At 46.8% G+C, this 15,369-nt stretch overlaps 1 protein-coding gene and 1 pseudogene across 4 annotated transcripts in view; one reads left to right on the forward strand and one right to left on the reverse strand.

Moving 5' to 3' along the window:
* The window catches only part of LOC147465247 (uncharacterized), a 66,169-nt gene extending 52,424 nt beyond the window's left edge, over positions 1-13,745 (forward strand). For 2 of the 4 annotated variants that reach the window (XM_086519054.1, XM_086519058.1), the window contains exon 2: positions 12,729-13,745. In XM_086519054.1, coding sequence (XP_086375180.1) covers positions 12,729-13,653 — 925 coding nt within the window. In that variant the 3' untranslated portion in view covers positions 13,654-13,745. Of the gene's footprint in view, positions 1-12,705 lie in introns of all 4 variants that reach the window. The other 2 variants (XM_086519071.1, XM_086519064.1) reach the window with 1 other exon arrangement.
* On the reverse strand, positions 1,059-12,699 carry LOC147465249 (uncharacterized; annotated as a pseudogene).
* Positions 13,746-15,369: the final 1,624 nt, after the last annotated feature.

Genomic DNA, 15,369 nt, shown 5'->3' on the forward strand with positions numbered 1-15,369 from the left:
CTTTCCTGGGATTCCTGTCACTCTTCTACAAACACGATTAGGAATCAACACGCCCAAGCGAACTTGGGTTCGTGCGACCGCAACAAGCAAAATAAATTCTTGTGGTTCTTCCCTTGAGTAATGCAGAACTCTGCCAAAGCTCTGATACCAATGTTAGGTGCAGCGGAATGAATGTTGTATTTTCTCAAGATTAATGATCTTTATTGCTCAAGGTTCCTTTTAGTTCATAGGGAAAGAGAGAGCTTTCTGGAAAGAGAGAGCTTTCCGTCTTATGGAGAGTGCTATGATCACAACACAAAGTGAGTGGACACTGTGCGTGCAAGTGAATGAGACTGAGAGAAGGAGAGAGAAGAGATACGACACCCGAGAGGTTGTAAAACCCTCCTCCGAAGGCCCCACTCTCGTCGGCGAGAGTGGTCTACTTTGATTGCACAAAGGTGTACAATGCGTATGCAATGGACTGATGCAATGGGACTAGGCCGATGACGACGACGACTTGATGGCTGAAATCTGTGGTCTTCTAACTGCTGAAATTCGGAACTGTTTAGGTGGCTGAAAATGACTGTTTTGACTGCGTTTTTATGGCTGAAAATGAAGGAACATCTGCAACCAATCTGGGGCTGATCTGCTACTGTTCATCTGCTGAAAAACTTCGTTTTTATCCCTGCTGAAACTGTTGATAAAAAACGCTGATTGCTGAAAATGAAAACGCTGAGATCTGCTCCCTTTGGCTGCGTTTTTAGATTGCTTCCATGGCTGAGAAAACGCTGGACCAGCAGGTCTGTTATTGTTGATAAAACGCCAGGCAAGCTGAGCAAAAACGCTGCAACTGCTGGTGGTCTACAAGTCCAAAAACGCTATGCTGATTTGCTTCAAAAATGTTGGCTTGTGGGGGCTGATCTGCAGGGAAATTATCGCCAGGAAGGGGAGACTTCAAGGCGATGGGTGCTTCTGTGGGAAACGCCAAGGGGATGGGAGATGGCAAGGGTCTACTGCTGAGGGGGGGGGGGGGGGGGGGGGGGGGGTATTGCTGAGAAGGTGCCTGTTGAGCGGGAAGCTCCTGCTGCCTCTTCCGCTGTGGAGTGCTAACTTCGGTTTTCTTATATATTAACTTACCCAATTTGCCCTACTGGCTACCCAACAAAAGTCACTTAATAAATAAGTGAAAAATGTCAAAAATAGGGAAAATGGGATAAAGTCACTTGAAAAATTTCCAAACTGACTCTAATGGAATCTGATGGAAATGCTTATGCTTCTGCGGTGTGCAACCGGAGGATATGCATCTATGCTAAGTGACTGGGCATGCACGGTCTACGAATAGACTCACAAAAGTGCCAGATCACTTCTAATCTAACTTGACTTGACTGACGGGAACCCTGCTATGGTGTAGCTTGTCCATGGACACATAGGGTTGGGATGTGTCACGTGACATGACTTCTTGCACTATACTGTACATGAGAGGGAAAGCTTGCAGTCAATAGCTCTTAACCTGTGACAAAAACTTGCAAATGAGCTCTCTCAGCTAGAAATTCAGCGCTACGTCTTGCTGCATGAGGAAAGTTAATGAAAATGTGCCACTTGACACGTTTACAAGCAATTTTCCGTTTTGGGGTTGCCGCTTAAAAATCTCCTGACTGGTTGCTCAGTTGTCTTTGCAGTAGAGTTCTAAAATGTTCCCCTTGTCATTCCGGAGGTAATGACGCGAACAGATTTCATGGTCCAAAATAGCAGTTCCCTAAATTTTAGGGGATGCTTCCGTTGGACTCCCATTGGTCGTTTGACCATCTATCCCCACTGGGACCGCATCCAAAAATGCAATGTAGCCCAACTGTCGGGTATTTTCTTTTGGTGACCCCACCTTGGCACTGTGCCTTTATTGAGTTCACTTTCTAGTACCCACCAACTTGCTAAGTGGGACGGGGGGCCCTACATGATCTTGAATTGAGCCTAGACATCCTTTTACTATACGAGTTCCAGTACCGAACAACTTCCCGTCTGCAGGTGAAACTACCGTTCACATTGGCCATACAATGTTCGACCATTTGTAACTTCAAAAAGAGGGTCTCGAAAATTAAACAAAAATCATTGGAAAGAAACCAACAACTAAGGTTAGCAATTGCCACGTCCTCGTGACATAGTTAACAATTGCCACGTCCTCGTGACATACCTCCCTTTTGAAATGGCAAACGTCCTCGATTGCATACCATAAATACGTGCCATTGATGATCTTGTGTTGTTAGCACTCTTTTATCATCGCATGTATCCGCAAGAAAGGTCGTAACACATAGATACAAATGACTTAATGAGACCTTTGTGACCGTCGATTGGTACATGTGCTAGATGTGTAGTGCCTAGTGCGTCGGTACTAAGAGTCAGTGTCTACTAAGACAGTTTATGGCCTCTGTCTGTTTTGCAGGCGTAATCGAGGGCGATTACAATTCTTTCAAGAGGGGGGTATGTCACAAACTGATGACGTGGCTGGCCCCCGGACACACTTGCAAACAGATAATGTGGCAGCAGCCCGCATTATGCACTGACAGGCTGATACGTGGCAGATTGTACAAAACCTCTGGGATTCTCGGCGCAGAAAACGCTCACAGTGTTGTCGTGGCATTCCGTACGGATCAACGAAAATTACGCTGGCTGATTTTTATGGCAGGTTTGGGCCCATTGCTTTTTAAGTTAATGATTTTGGGGCTCTGCTTTTGGGGCATCCCTTGTACCAATAAATAAGTTGGTTGGGCCTCACTTCTTAGAGCATATGGACGTAGAGTCTGAGAGTGAGCATCCGCCAACTCTTTTGTACTTTGAACACAAATTAATATAAAAAGAAAAACCGAAAGGGGCGCCAGTCTTTGGGGCCAGTATCTCTGGGCACAGAACTACGCCGGGCCGTGTCATCTTTGTGAAGTGTTTTGAAGTGAATCTCTGTTGTGTCGTAGTAGAATCTTAACTTGGGGTGTCCAAGGGGAGGTAGGGCAAAGCTTGGAAAACCCCCCCACGACCCAACAAGAAATAAATGAAATATGAGATATATGAGGGCGCCCGAACAAGGTGGACAGCCGGCCCAGAAGTGGGTGGTCGGACAATGCAATCAAAATGCATATGCAAAGGGTGGCCAGCCCGGAGGCACACTAGCCGTACATGTATGCCCTAGACGTGAGTGAAGCAGCAGAGTGGTGTAAATCAAACATAATGCTCTCTAGTAGTGGCTGGATCCTCAAGCTTAGAGCCTTTGCTAGAACTTTGTAGGATGAGTTGAGGATGGTAATGGGTCGCCGCTGTCGGATCTCATCGAAGGAGCTGCCCTCCTTGGGATTCAGGTAGATCAAGTCCTCACTCACTCTGTCAGGCATCTCGCCAGTGTGCAAAACGTACTCGAATGCACTGCAAAGATCTGAACCAAGCAAGTCCTAGTACTGCAAGAAAAAGTTGGGAGTCAAACCATCCTCCCCTGGAAAACTACCACGGGTGAGTGCTCTGAGGGCCTCATGGAGCTCCTCTAACTGGAGGGGATGCTCAACTCTTTGTTGCATCTCCTCGGTAACAAGGCAAGGCATCTGTGCCCAAACCTGCTCTTTGCATGCATCCGACGCTTAACTGAGGCTCAGCTGATAACAGATCGTGGTAGAAGTCAGTAGCAACTGCACACATATCCTTAGGCTCTGAAGCAACTGATCCATTAGGTCTCCTAACACTGGTGTGCGTATGGCATGGCTCCACTGTCTCAAAAAACTTTCTAGTAACTCTGTCACCCACCTGGGTCCCCTGAGATGCCTGTCGATGGAAGGCAAACTCATGACGCCACTCCTCAATGCTAGTCACCTCCTGCCTAGTCTGCTACATCTGCTCCTCCACCCATGGACTGTGTGGATGCTGCTCTTGCATCCTTTGTAAGGAGACAATGCCCTGTCGAAGATGCTTCTCCTCCTCCATGGCTGCAGCCAAGCGAGCTGCAGACTCCTGAAGGAAGAAGCGACTAAGCTCTACTAGTCTAGGGGCCACTCTACTAGCAGGGGTGTCCTGCGTGTCCAGATTCTCTGTCCAAAGTGCCTCCACTAGCTCTCTAAGTGTTGGATCCAGCAAGATCCTCTCGGGGATGCGTAGCATCGCACCCCCCTCCTCTGTCTATCTGTCACAGTGAAAATCGCTGGCGCGTAGTCGGAAAAAATAGCCCCTGTTAGGATGCAAACAGATCCCTTCATGTCACAACCGTGGTCACTGGCGTAGAAGTGATCTATCCGAGATAGAAGAAAATTTGCCCACCTCATTTGTTTGTCGAAAAGATTTGTTTGCGTCATGAAGTACTTGAGACTTTGATGGTTTGTTATTCACTCTTCCTACCCTGTGGTCAGAGCGAGAGAAAGATAGGTTGTCTAGGGGTCTCACGAAACCCGAGTGCTGCCAAACATAAAAAATCCTCATAGTCATACATAGCCACTCCCAAGCTGCCAACTCAGCCCTGTGCATTGTAGCATGGCCACCTCCAATCCCGTCAGAGGGGTCCTCCAACATGCTGAAGTCCCCCCCCAACACACCACTACTTTGCATGCGGCAAAGGCTCAACAACATGAGACCAAAACTCTGCTCGTACATTTGCCACATTGGGTGCATATATGTTTAGGAAACCCATGAGGCAATCCTGAACCTGCATAGTAATCCACTGAGCTCTGCCTGGCACAATAGTACCTTTGTCCACAATGGCCTGATGCCAAGAATCCGCAATTGTCATACATACCCCTCCCTGGATACTTCTAGGTCCAAATGTAGCTGACCAAAACGTCTCATAGCGACCACGCAAAATATGACCACATCGTCTAATGCGGCTCTCACACAGATGATGCTCCTATAGCAGAGGGATATCAATCTCACCACCCACAAGGCATCGCTGAAGCTCTTGACGCAACCGACCCCTCTGACACTGAAATTCGGGCTCTCCTAATCCCTGCACATTCCATGAAACGATCCTCGTGGAGTCTGTGAGAAAAAACGGATGTTGCAGCAACAGCCAATCTCGCTATCTTTGAGGCCATTTTGGATGGGGAGTAATCTGCATCTGAGCGACCTCTAGACAAGGGCGTCTGAAGTGATTGTCCCACCTAGGCCCAAGCCGAGCGTACAGCCCATAAGGCTACATCCTGTCCAAGAATCCTCATGTACACATACATAGCAAGGGGGGCTGTGAGTATCAGCAAACAAATGCACCACAATGTGCTTGCAACTTGCTACATCCGGCGGCGTCACACTGAACTTGGCTAAATGCGTAAGTGTTTGTACCAGGTTTGTCACCCCTAGATCCCCTTTGTGGTGTGAGAACTTAGTGGCCTGGACCTAGAGCCAGTCAAGAACTGTGTACAGGGTCCACTCTGTAGGATCCCTACCGTAGAGCGGAAAGGAGAAACCCACTGTTGTATCCAGAGCCTCATTGCCTCGGGCTGTTAGAAAGAGGATGTGGACTCGGAAGCAAGCCCCTCCAGGTTTGGGAAGCAGACCGAGATAGGCAAGTTGGCCTCCTCCTCAAGCACATCTGTAGTAGGGTTGAAACCGTGATGCCATCGTCTGAAGTAAAAGCTCGAGCGGCAGCCTGCTCGGATACCAAGCGGGCTCATCGATATCACCTTGGCCGTCATCTCTGGAGACTCAAACTCTATCTGATAATACCCTCTCCCGAGGATCTTGACATCGGTGATCTTGCCTTGCCCATATCGGAGAGGAGTCGGGCTTGAAGTAAATCCCGAACCTCGCCTCGGTTGGGTTGAGTGCCAATAATCTTGTAGATAACCGAGGAGGCTTGCAAGCGTTTCACCTCGGCCATCAAGCTCGCTTGCTCTTCCAGCGAGAGAGCAAGTCGAAGGGTTGGCTCTGCAGGGTCGGGAGAGGGGGCTTTTGAGGAGTCTCTGTGGTGGAGCAGGGGCCGCCATTCTATGTCTGCTGCTGTCGAGGAGGGACGAATGTGTGGACTCCGTCGCCAATAGGCTGCAAATCAGCCCACAACAAAGGAGGCGGGTGAGCAAGTCGAGGGAGCGCGAGGCGGGAAGGGCTGGCAGGTTGCCAAGGGCAGCGCGAGGTGGGAGAGGAGGGGTGGCGTGCTGCTGAAAGCAGCGCAAGGAGGGGGTTGGGTGGATAAGGTGGGTTGCCCACGCTGAAAACAGCACACGCCTTGGCTGGGACAGCGTGCTGTAGGCCTGGCACGCAACGCGAGGGGGGAGGAGGGTGCAGGGTTGCGGAGAGAAGGTGCGCAGGGTAAGCGGCAGCAGCAGCGAGCGTAGCTTACTCCTATCATATACTTGCTTAAGTTCCACATTCTGTGTTGATCTTCTTATTTCTCTCGGTCAAATTCTGTTTATTCGAGTCTATTAACTGTTCGTGTGCGTTGCTGTGGACCCCTGCATATTTCTGTCGGGTGCGCAGGGTGGTCTCATACGGTCACGTACGTTTTGTCCACGTACGAAGACGTACGGTACTCATCGAACTAGAAAATTTTATGTCGTACGACATGGTTACGTACGTTCAAAAATAAAAACATGCAATTCTTATCCCTAGATTTTACACTTACGACAAATAGACAATTGATTATCACATTGGACAAGAATGCAACTTGCAAGTGCCAAGTGCTGACACTCAAGAGTTGAGAATCAAGACAATGAGACACAATGGGTATGAACTGCGATTCGCATTACATATGTCATAAATCAAAAAGCTAAGTTGAGATTTGATAATCGAGATGATACAAAAAAGTAGGCCTTTTAAGCCTCAATCGTGCAAAAAGTGGAAGTACGGTCAAAAAAGATATGAGAGACACTAAAGTCTAAGAGCTTTCTCCGCTCTCATCATCATCATCATCTTCCTCTTGTGAGCTATGCTCATCGATGTCATCTTCATCCTCACATGAATCGGATTGTGGTGTGTCATAATCTCCCTCACTAAGGAGATTTCCCTCCTCGTCATACTCCGGCTCTCTAGGGTCCATAGTGTTGGATCTACGAATAGGCACATCCTCCAAAACAGAGGCTGCCGCAATGGAGCCGCTTCCCGAGCCTCGCCGCACATAGGTTGTAGGAGTAGTAGCCTCCATCTCACGCCCACGGCCACGAGCATGGGAAGCTCTTGCACCTCTACCTCTTGTAGCCGAAGGGACTCCACGCACAATGACCCTTTTGCGTGATCGTGTGCGAGAAACCCGTCGGTCAATCTCCTCTAGCTTCAAGTAGAGCTCGCGGAAAATTTGCTCCTCCGTCATATCACGCTCTTTGTTGACGCTTTTGAGAGTATCAATTGAGAGCTTGCAATCATCAACATTGACCTATTTGACAAGTTATACAAAAGTTCAAAAGAGTCAAGACTCAAGATAAAGTTAGCACATGTGAATTGGAATGCAAAGTCATAGCCCATATGAGTCAAGAAGCAAGTGTGTAGAAAGAGGGTTTACTTGTCTAGCCATAGGCATCTCATGCATGGAGCGCAACATTCGGAGATTGGAGCGACAATAGATGAGCCGCTCCAATTGCTTTGTTGACAGTTTGTTGCGAATTTTGGTGTGGATAAGCGAGTATGCGGACCAATTTCGCTCGCATGCACCGGATGAGCAATCCTATATTATATTCAAAAGATAGTGAGTATCATGTATGTAATATAATTCATGAGAGAGAGAGAGAGAGAGAGAGAGAGAGAGAGAGAGAGAGAGAGAGAGAGAGAGAGAGCGCCAAGGCCCGAGGCTTAAGAGGGTTTACTTGTCCAAGAATCCTTAATGCAACTCTTTGAAGGTGAGGTAATTGGTACCCGAAACTCTCCCACCAAAAAAGAGGCTTCACCAAGGACTCCCTCTTCCAACATATGGTGGAAGTAAAAGCCATGCCTCTTTGGTCTCCATAGTTGATTAGCTCTTGAAGGAATGCACCGTGATGATCTTCCGAGAGGGCCTTGGGAAGGAAGTTGCGGCTCTCTTCTTGTAGCATTTGGTTTGCGAAAAGATCCGGCTTCTTGTAGGCCGGATGCAAGAGAGCCGCAAAGTGGTGAATGGGCCTCTTCATAAAATCCCATCTCTTTTGGAAAAGAAAGAGGATATCATCTTTCTTGGGGGAATCTTCAAAGACATAACTACAAAAAGAGAGAGAGAGAGAGGTGAGGCATAGTGCAAATTAGCAAAAAACATATTGTCGACTTGATAATGGAGAGCAAAGGAGATACATCATACCGTGTCCCATTGGGTGGACCATCAAGAATGGTTGATGCCTCTATTTCCTTGTATGCCTCATCCATGAAGTGGTGAAGAAGGCCTATGGTAGATCCCTCCATGTCGGTCATTCGGAGCACTTTGTAGAAGGGCAAGATGGCTACCACAAGACCCTTCACCTCTTCCCAAAATTCTTCTTTGAGGGAAAGCCGTTGGATGGCCTTTGCCTCTTGTGAGGTTGTCGAGTTCTCTCCATCACACCATTGATTGAACTCATCGGACACCATGGTTTTTTGCACTTTGTTTTGGACATCGTAGAGGCGCTCAAGAAGACGCCACATAGAGGCAAATCGTGTTGCCGAGGGTTTCTTCAACTCCTTGTCGGAGTACGTGCGAAAAATTGCAAGTACTCTCACCTTAGCATTGATGAAGTTGACGATAGTGAGGGCTTGGGTGAGAATGGCCTTCACCCATTCTAGTTCTCCTATGTCTTCCATGAGAAGATCGAGGCAATGGGAGGCACAAGGGGTCCATACAATGTTCTTGTATTCGGCCTCAAGTAGTCGGCTCATGCTAGTGCAATTGGATGCATTATCGGTGATCACTTGCACCACATTTTCGGGCCCGACCTACATTAAAGAGAGAAAAATTTAGAACACTTATCAAGAGGGCAAAAAGTAGTAAGTACATACTACACATTGCACAAGAAGAGGGGACAACTTAAACTCTCACCTCTTCTATTGCCGCCTTGATGTGCTTGTAGAGGAATTTTCCCATGACCTTCTTGCCTCTTGCTCCTGCATCAACCGCTCTCAAGAAGTAGGTGCCAAAAGGGCATGACACGAGTATGTTAATGATGCCCCTCTTCTTACGATCACTCCACCCATCGGAGAGAATGGAGCACCCATATTTTGCCCATCTGGCTCACACGGGCTCAAGGGATTTGTCGATTCTTGTCCGCTCTTCGTCGAGCTTCTTGGTGCGCATGTCCGCATAGGATGGACCCGTCCACCCCTCACATGGACCGACGGCCGCAATAGCTTTCACCATCCTCTTCCACCGCTCTAGTTGAAGGATGTTGAAAGCAAGATTACACTCAATGATGGTGCGTGCAATCTCAATGTCCGCAAGCCTTTGTCTCTCTTTGAGAAAAGACAATGGACCGGAGCTCAAACCCACCGATTGCGAGAGAGAGGCTTGCCTTGCTTGCTTTGGAGGACGGCCACTAGCACTTGCCGATGCCTTCTTCTTATTGGTAGCCATTGAGCTTGCCGTCGCGTCACCGCTTGCAATGGAGGTAGAGGGAGAACGGCCACTTGTAGTTGTATCCTCCTCCGAGTCGGTAACATCAATGTCGGGCGCCACTATCTCCTCTTGGGCTCTCTTCATCCCACCTTGCGCCTTTTCAAAGGGAGATACTTCTTCTTGCACTCTTCCAAAATGTCGTCGGGTATATTGGGACATGGACCGGCTTCACCTCCCATCTTCGTCAAGTGGATGATGAGTCGAGTGGAGGAGGAGGTCATGATCTTGGGACAATACTTGCATGTCCACCTACAAACGTTTCGTTTGTCCCCCACTCTCTCACAGGAACGGCAATGCTTTTGAAAAACTTCATGAAGAGGGGGAGGCATGATAGAACACTTGAAAGTTGAGAGATTTAGAGCTTGAAAGTTGAAACTTGAGAGGGTTACGCAATGGAGAGCTTGAGATTTTTTGATAATGGAGAGAGGAGGTGTGAGAGAGGAAGACTCAAGAGGAAAGCTTCATGGAGGAATGCCAATGGAGAGCTATGAGGGAGGAATGGAGAGCTTGAGAGCTTGAGAATGACTCATGAGCTTGAGCCTTGAGTTGGAACATAATGGAGAAGAAGAGAAAGAGGGCATCCTTATATAGATTTAGAGTGTAGACACTTGCCCTTGAACACAAGAGAGAGTTAGATAAGAGAGAGAGAGAGAGAGAGAGAGAGAGAGAGAGAGAGAGAGAGAGAGAGAGAGAGCTAATGGAATCCAAAGCAATGTGAGAGGGAGAGCGAGAGAGAGGAGCTAATGGAATCCAAAGCAATGCTCAAGGCATGTGGGAGGTGAGGGGGGGGATCCTAGGAGGTATCCTATGCCTAAAAGTCACGTAAAAATCCTCACAGACAAAAGCGCAGTCAACGGTTTTAAAACCGGTCAAACGGACTAAAAACGGGCCGGACGGAACGGACGCCACTGCCAGACGGGACGAAACCGGATGGGACGGGACGTCACGTACGACGGACGAGAACAACACTGCGGGTGCGGGAGCCTATAAAATCAACCCTCTCTCTCTCTCTCTCTCTCTCTCTCTCTCTCTCTCTCTCTCTCTCAGTTTCATAGAAGGACCAGTGCTAGCAGCAAGAAGTATGCCCACGGCGGAAGTCTCTGCAGCAAGAAGTATGCCCACGGCGGAAGTCTCTGCAAGTGATTGAGAGAGGCCGGTACTCGGAATTCGCTTTCACGTACTCGGAGCGATAGGTACCAATTGTGAATTTTGTTGTTTCGTGTTTGTGCTTTTGCAAGTACTCCATCACGGAGAGGAGCAAGGAGGCGTCAGCCTATGCTGAGAGATTCTAGGAACATAATCGGGACGGTTTGTAGAGCTTTATGCTTTGGGAACAGACGGAAACCAAATTGAGAGCTCGTCTCTCGGGAATTTCCCGCAAGGGAAGGAATTGACTTCGAGTTTGATGAACTAGAACGGAGGGGTCACTCGAGTTCTTGTGCTTGTAAAAAGATTCTCCCTAATAAATCTTCTCTTTAAGGGGGGGACCAGCCCATCTTTTGGTCCCAAGTACTGTGCTGATTTTCTCCCTCATCTCTTTTGAGTCGAAAGATTATTTATTTTCAGCTTGTTGATTCGCTCCCGTTTGTGACAATTACGGAGGTTGCTTTTGTAGATTGGTTTTCCGCAACAGACAACCACTATTTATTCTGACAAACAAATTGTTCTACGTTGGATAACACTGCTGATCGCTGCCATAGGCAACATATTCCCTTAATGCCAGCTCCCTTGGATTGGTTTCCTGGCCAGGAACTGAAAGGGGGTATAAGAAGTTTCATCTTCTATCTGGTGGTGGCTCTAGTATCCCCTAGGAGCATATTAGGGAGTGAGGCTGTTTTGTGGCTGTGCCCAGCCGTATTTGAGGTAGATGTTCCTTTCCCGGTACAAGCCATGTACCTGCCCACGGTTGTCTCAATGTAGCTTCTTCATCCCAGGTTAAGGATTGATTCCCACTCTTGATCATTATAGCTCTCTGATTCTCCTTCGCCTCATGCTAGCACTAACCTCCCCTCCAGCCATTGTTGTTTCCTCTACACCCTCTTCATTCTTTATCAGTACACTCTGCATCCTCGACTTCAGCTACTTTGCCTTCTATGTCAAATGATACTCGACAACCTTCTACCCCAATACCCTCTTACATATGCAAAGCGTATCGGACCTCCTCATTGGGCATGTATATCTTTTTGTTTCTTGTACTTCGCGGCTCGTTAATTACAAGCGCGATGTCTCTACACTTATCAAATGCTACGCTTTGTGAAGAGGTTTCTTTAGGTAGGCCTTCGCAGGAAAAGCTAAGGACAAGTGGATCCTTTCAAGCTTGGATGATTGGTGAGGACTCGTACGACAAGTGGATAACTGTGTGAGTCACTCGGCAGCTTTGATGAAAGTTGACTTCATCAAGAATGTGGTTCCCACCACACACACACACACACACACACACCCCTAAAATTTAGGGAAAATAATTATCTTGAAAAAGGGGTCCTGCACAGATGTTAAACAGGCTTCCAAAAGCTAAAAAACATTCATAGCTCATGTGTGAGTTATTCATGGATATTACAGTTAAATGGGATTGATATGGCCAGAGGCATAGAGGAGGTATGTCACAACCTCATTGGCATGAAGCGATGATAGTGGAGGTGTCTTCTTTGCAGGACACTCATGCTTCAGAGCTTGTATCACGTAGGATTTTCATAAATCAAAACTATCTGGTTCTGTTGTTAAAGGCTTCTTCCAGTATTTCCTACCCTCGTCTACTCAGATTATCGTTTTTTTTTTTGGACTTTCATAGCCCAATTCAACTTCAAATGGTGCTATAAATCTCCGTTTTGGTAGTTCTCATTATAGATCTCACCTTGTACTGGAGCATCATTCATGATGTTATGTGTTTCCTTTTCGACTATGTCTTGGGGCCATGTTTTTGGAAAAAATGTTCTCGTCTGTGTTATAATATGCTTATGGTATTCTACATTGGGTTGGGATAGATTGGGGCCTTCTAGCAAGGTGTGCCAAATATAAAAAAGAGGATTTAAAAGGAATATATTAAATATCCTTGTACGTTTGTGATTGTGCATTTGTTGTGTTTGTGTTGCCTGTCTGGTGCTATACTTAGATTCTGCAATAAAGAGGCATAGATTCTGCTTGTAGAAGTGCACACATATGATTTGTATCTATATTATGGGCTCAATAATGTTGCAGTATTTTTAATATCATACAGTTTACCCTTTCAGTGATATTGAAATTGCTATAACAGCATTAGGTGTGTCATGGAAGATTCAGTGAAAGCAAAGATATTAGGTTCTGACAGATTGGCAAAGAAGTCAAAGAAAGCATTGAAGAGGAAGGTCGCCTTTGACGATGTAGCGTGTGCTAATGGAAATGAGGCATTACCACATGTACCAGAGATCACTGAAGTGCAGTCTGTGCCCAATCTTAGGCCCAAAAAGAGAAAAAAGAAACACCGAAATGTGAAAGACGAAAGTGAGCAAAATGTGCAACAAGATCACTCAACGAGGAAGAAGAAGGTAAAATCTGATCCAGAATCAGGCATTGTGAGCTTGGAACAAAGATCAACGGATGGGCAATGCAAGGGGGATGTAGTGGAAGAAGGGAGAGGGTCGAACAGAGGTGACACAAGCTGGGTGCAAAGGGCCTCCTGGACGTCTCTTGTTGGCGAAACTGGGCGTGTGGCTTTCAGTTTGGGCAGCGTAGTGGGTAATGTGGATTTTCCAGTCGGGAGTATGGAGCAACTCTCTACTGATGTGCACTCGAGCAATGATGTGAGTGCCTGGATAGATGGGACCGGCTCTTCCCCGTTGTTGAAGGCCCCTCATCAATCCAGCAACCACTTAGAGCCTGCTCATATTGGGAAATTAAAATCAAGCTCATTAAAGAAATTTCAATCACCAGACGGTTTTGGCTGTTTAGGAAGTGAGGACGCTCAAGAAGGTGGCTTGCGAGGGAGTGCAGAATGTGACAAGACTGAGAGGCCTGAGCCCGGACTGGTCTCTCACAATGTCCATCAAAATGGTGTGGATAAGGGTTGTACATTTATGAGATCAGAGAATTATGAGCAAGAATGGTTAGAGGCAAAGAGAGCTGTAAAAGACATTTTCAAGAGGACCCGGAAAGATGCTCTGAGGAGCATGAAGATGTTTCATCCAAGACACACCACATAAACCTTGAGTGTCTTCTTGTGCAGGAAATAGTCCTCGTAGGGTTGTGCATTTCGAATGCTTCTCTAATGGATGAATGAAATTGATCTGCTGGATATGTTGTGAAGTCATTGCTTCCTTCCGAGTTCAGTGCACATGCATGAGACCTCGAGGGTTTTGATTCTTATGACATCTTTTGTCAAACGTGCAACACGGTTCTTTTCTTTTAAATCTGTCCATTTGCTTGTGCATACCAAGGCATCTCTCTCCCTCCTTCCTCTTCCATACTTACTTCCTAGGAGGGCAATAGAATTGACTGCCTTCTTTCCTTTGTTAGAGGAAGTTGAATTAGCGGGTGGCCGTCTCGTAGGAGCAACTTGGTTTGCCTTTGCAGTTTGAGTGCTGGAAGGAGCCTTGTGAACTTGAAAAGAAGACTCTTCTTTCCACAAGAAGATTTAGAAATTTTCTCATGTAGGAAAAGGGAGCCTTTTTCAGTGTTTTTCATACAGTACATAACATCACGAGCTTCTGTTCGGGAGGCACCGCATACATAGCTAGGTACGATTGGGGGCAGGGACCGGTCCCTTGCCCCCAATCGTACCTAGCTAGGTATACCGTGCCTCTCTCAAAGAAGCTCAGGCTGTTGAGGTAAGTCATAATGTGGGAATCATTGTGAGAATCTGTCCAAAACTTCTTGTGTTCGTTTCCGGGGAGGCTTGAGCTTCAGATCCTTTCTTACTCGATGAGGAGAAGTCTCTTTCAATTTCTTACTCAATTAGTCTTTGATGTAACCCACAATGGAAGCAAGTTGGGCTTATGCTTGTAGCACATCGGTTGTAGGAAACTTACAAGCTCTTACCTTGGGTACCCAAGGCATAGAAGTTTTTAAAGTGCAAACCTTGAGTAGTGAGAGAGACCCCACATGCAAGTCACCTGTAGTATACATGCACGCCTTTAAGGTGGCCACAAGGGAGGGATGGGGTGAGCATTGGAGCAATTAAATTGCTCAAAAGTGTTAATAAGCAAGCAACAAATACTAACGATAGTGTTTTTAGAGAGAGAGAGAGAGAGAGAGAGAGAGAGAGAGAGAGAGGCTTTAGGGTTAGGGTTTTTGCGATGCAATTGATCATTGTTCATTGCATCCGTTAGATTCTCTCTCCCCCTCTAGAAAAGTGATACATGCCAATCTTTTTGTCAGAGCGGAAATCCTCTACTCGTATTGATTCTTATTCTAAACTTAAATTTGTAATTTTCTCCATGGAATCTGCAATTTTTACTCTCTAGAATAGTGCATAATTTTTCCCCTCTGAAGGTGAATTTTAAAATAACATTAAAAAAAGCGTTTTTCTTCTCTCTTTTTAGGGGGGAGAAGAAAAGCGTTGGGAAAAGCAGAGAGAGGGGCGAGAGGGGGGGGGGGGGGGGGGAGGCTTTTTGAGAAGGCTTGCTATCGTTGTGGGTCCTCAAGGCCTATAATAGCATCACTTAATAATTGATGCCGCATGAATGCATGAGCACCAACTTTTGGATTTCAACCTTCCGGCTCCTTGTATGACAAGAGTTAAACTAATAAAGAAATATCCAAACGGGGGCGCTCACAGTTGCAATTCAAGGCCACCAACTATGTAAAGGGGCATGCCGCTCCAAAATCTCTCTCTCTCTCTCTCTCTCTCTCTCTCTCTCTCTCTCTCTCTACTAGGGTTCAATTGTTTGAAGTGATAAAGTGTTGTAGAGTTCTATAGA

This window comes from Adiantum capillus-veneris, chromosome 1 (assembly GCF_014529385.1).
Source record: "Adiantum capillus-veneris isolate H3 chromosome 1, ASM1452938v2, whole genome shotgun sequence".
Lineage (NCBI taxonomy): Eukaryota > Viridiplantae > Streptophyta > Polypodiopsida > Polypodiales > Pteridaceae > Adiantum > Adiantum capillus-veneris.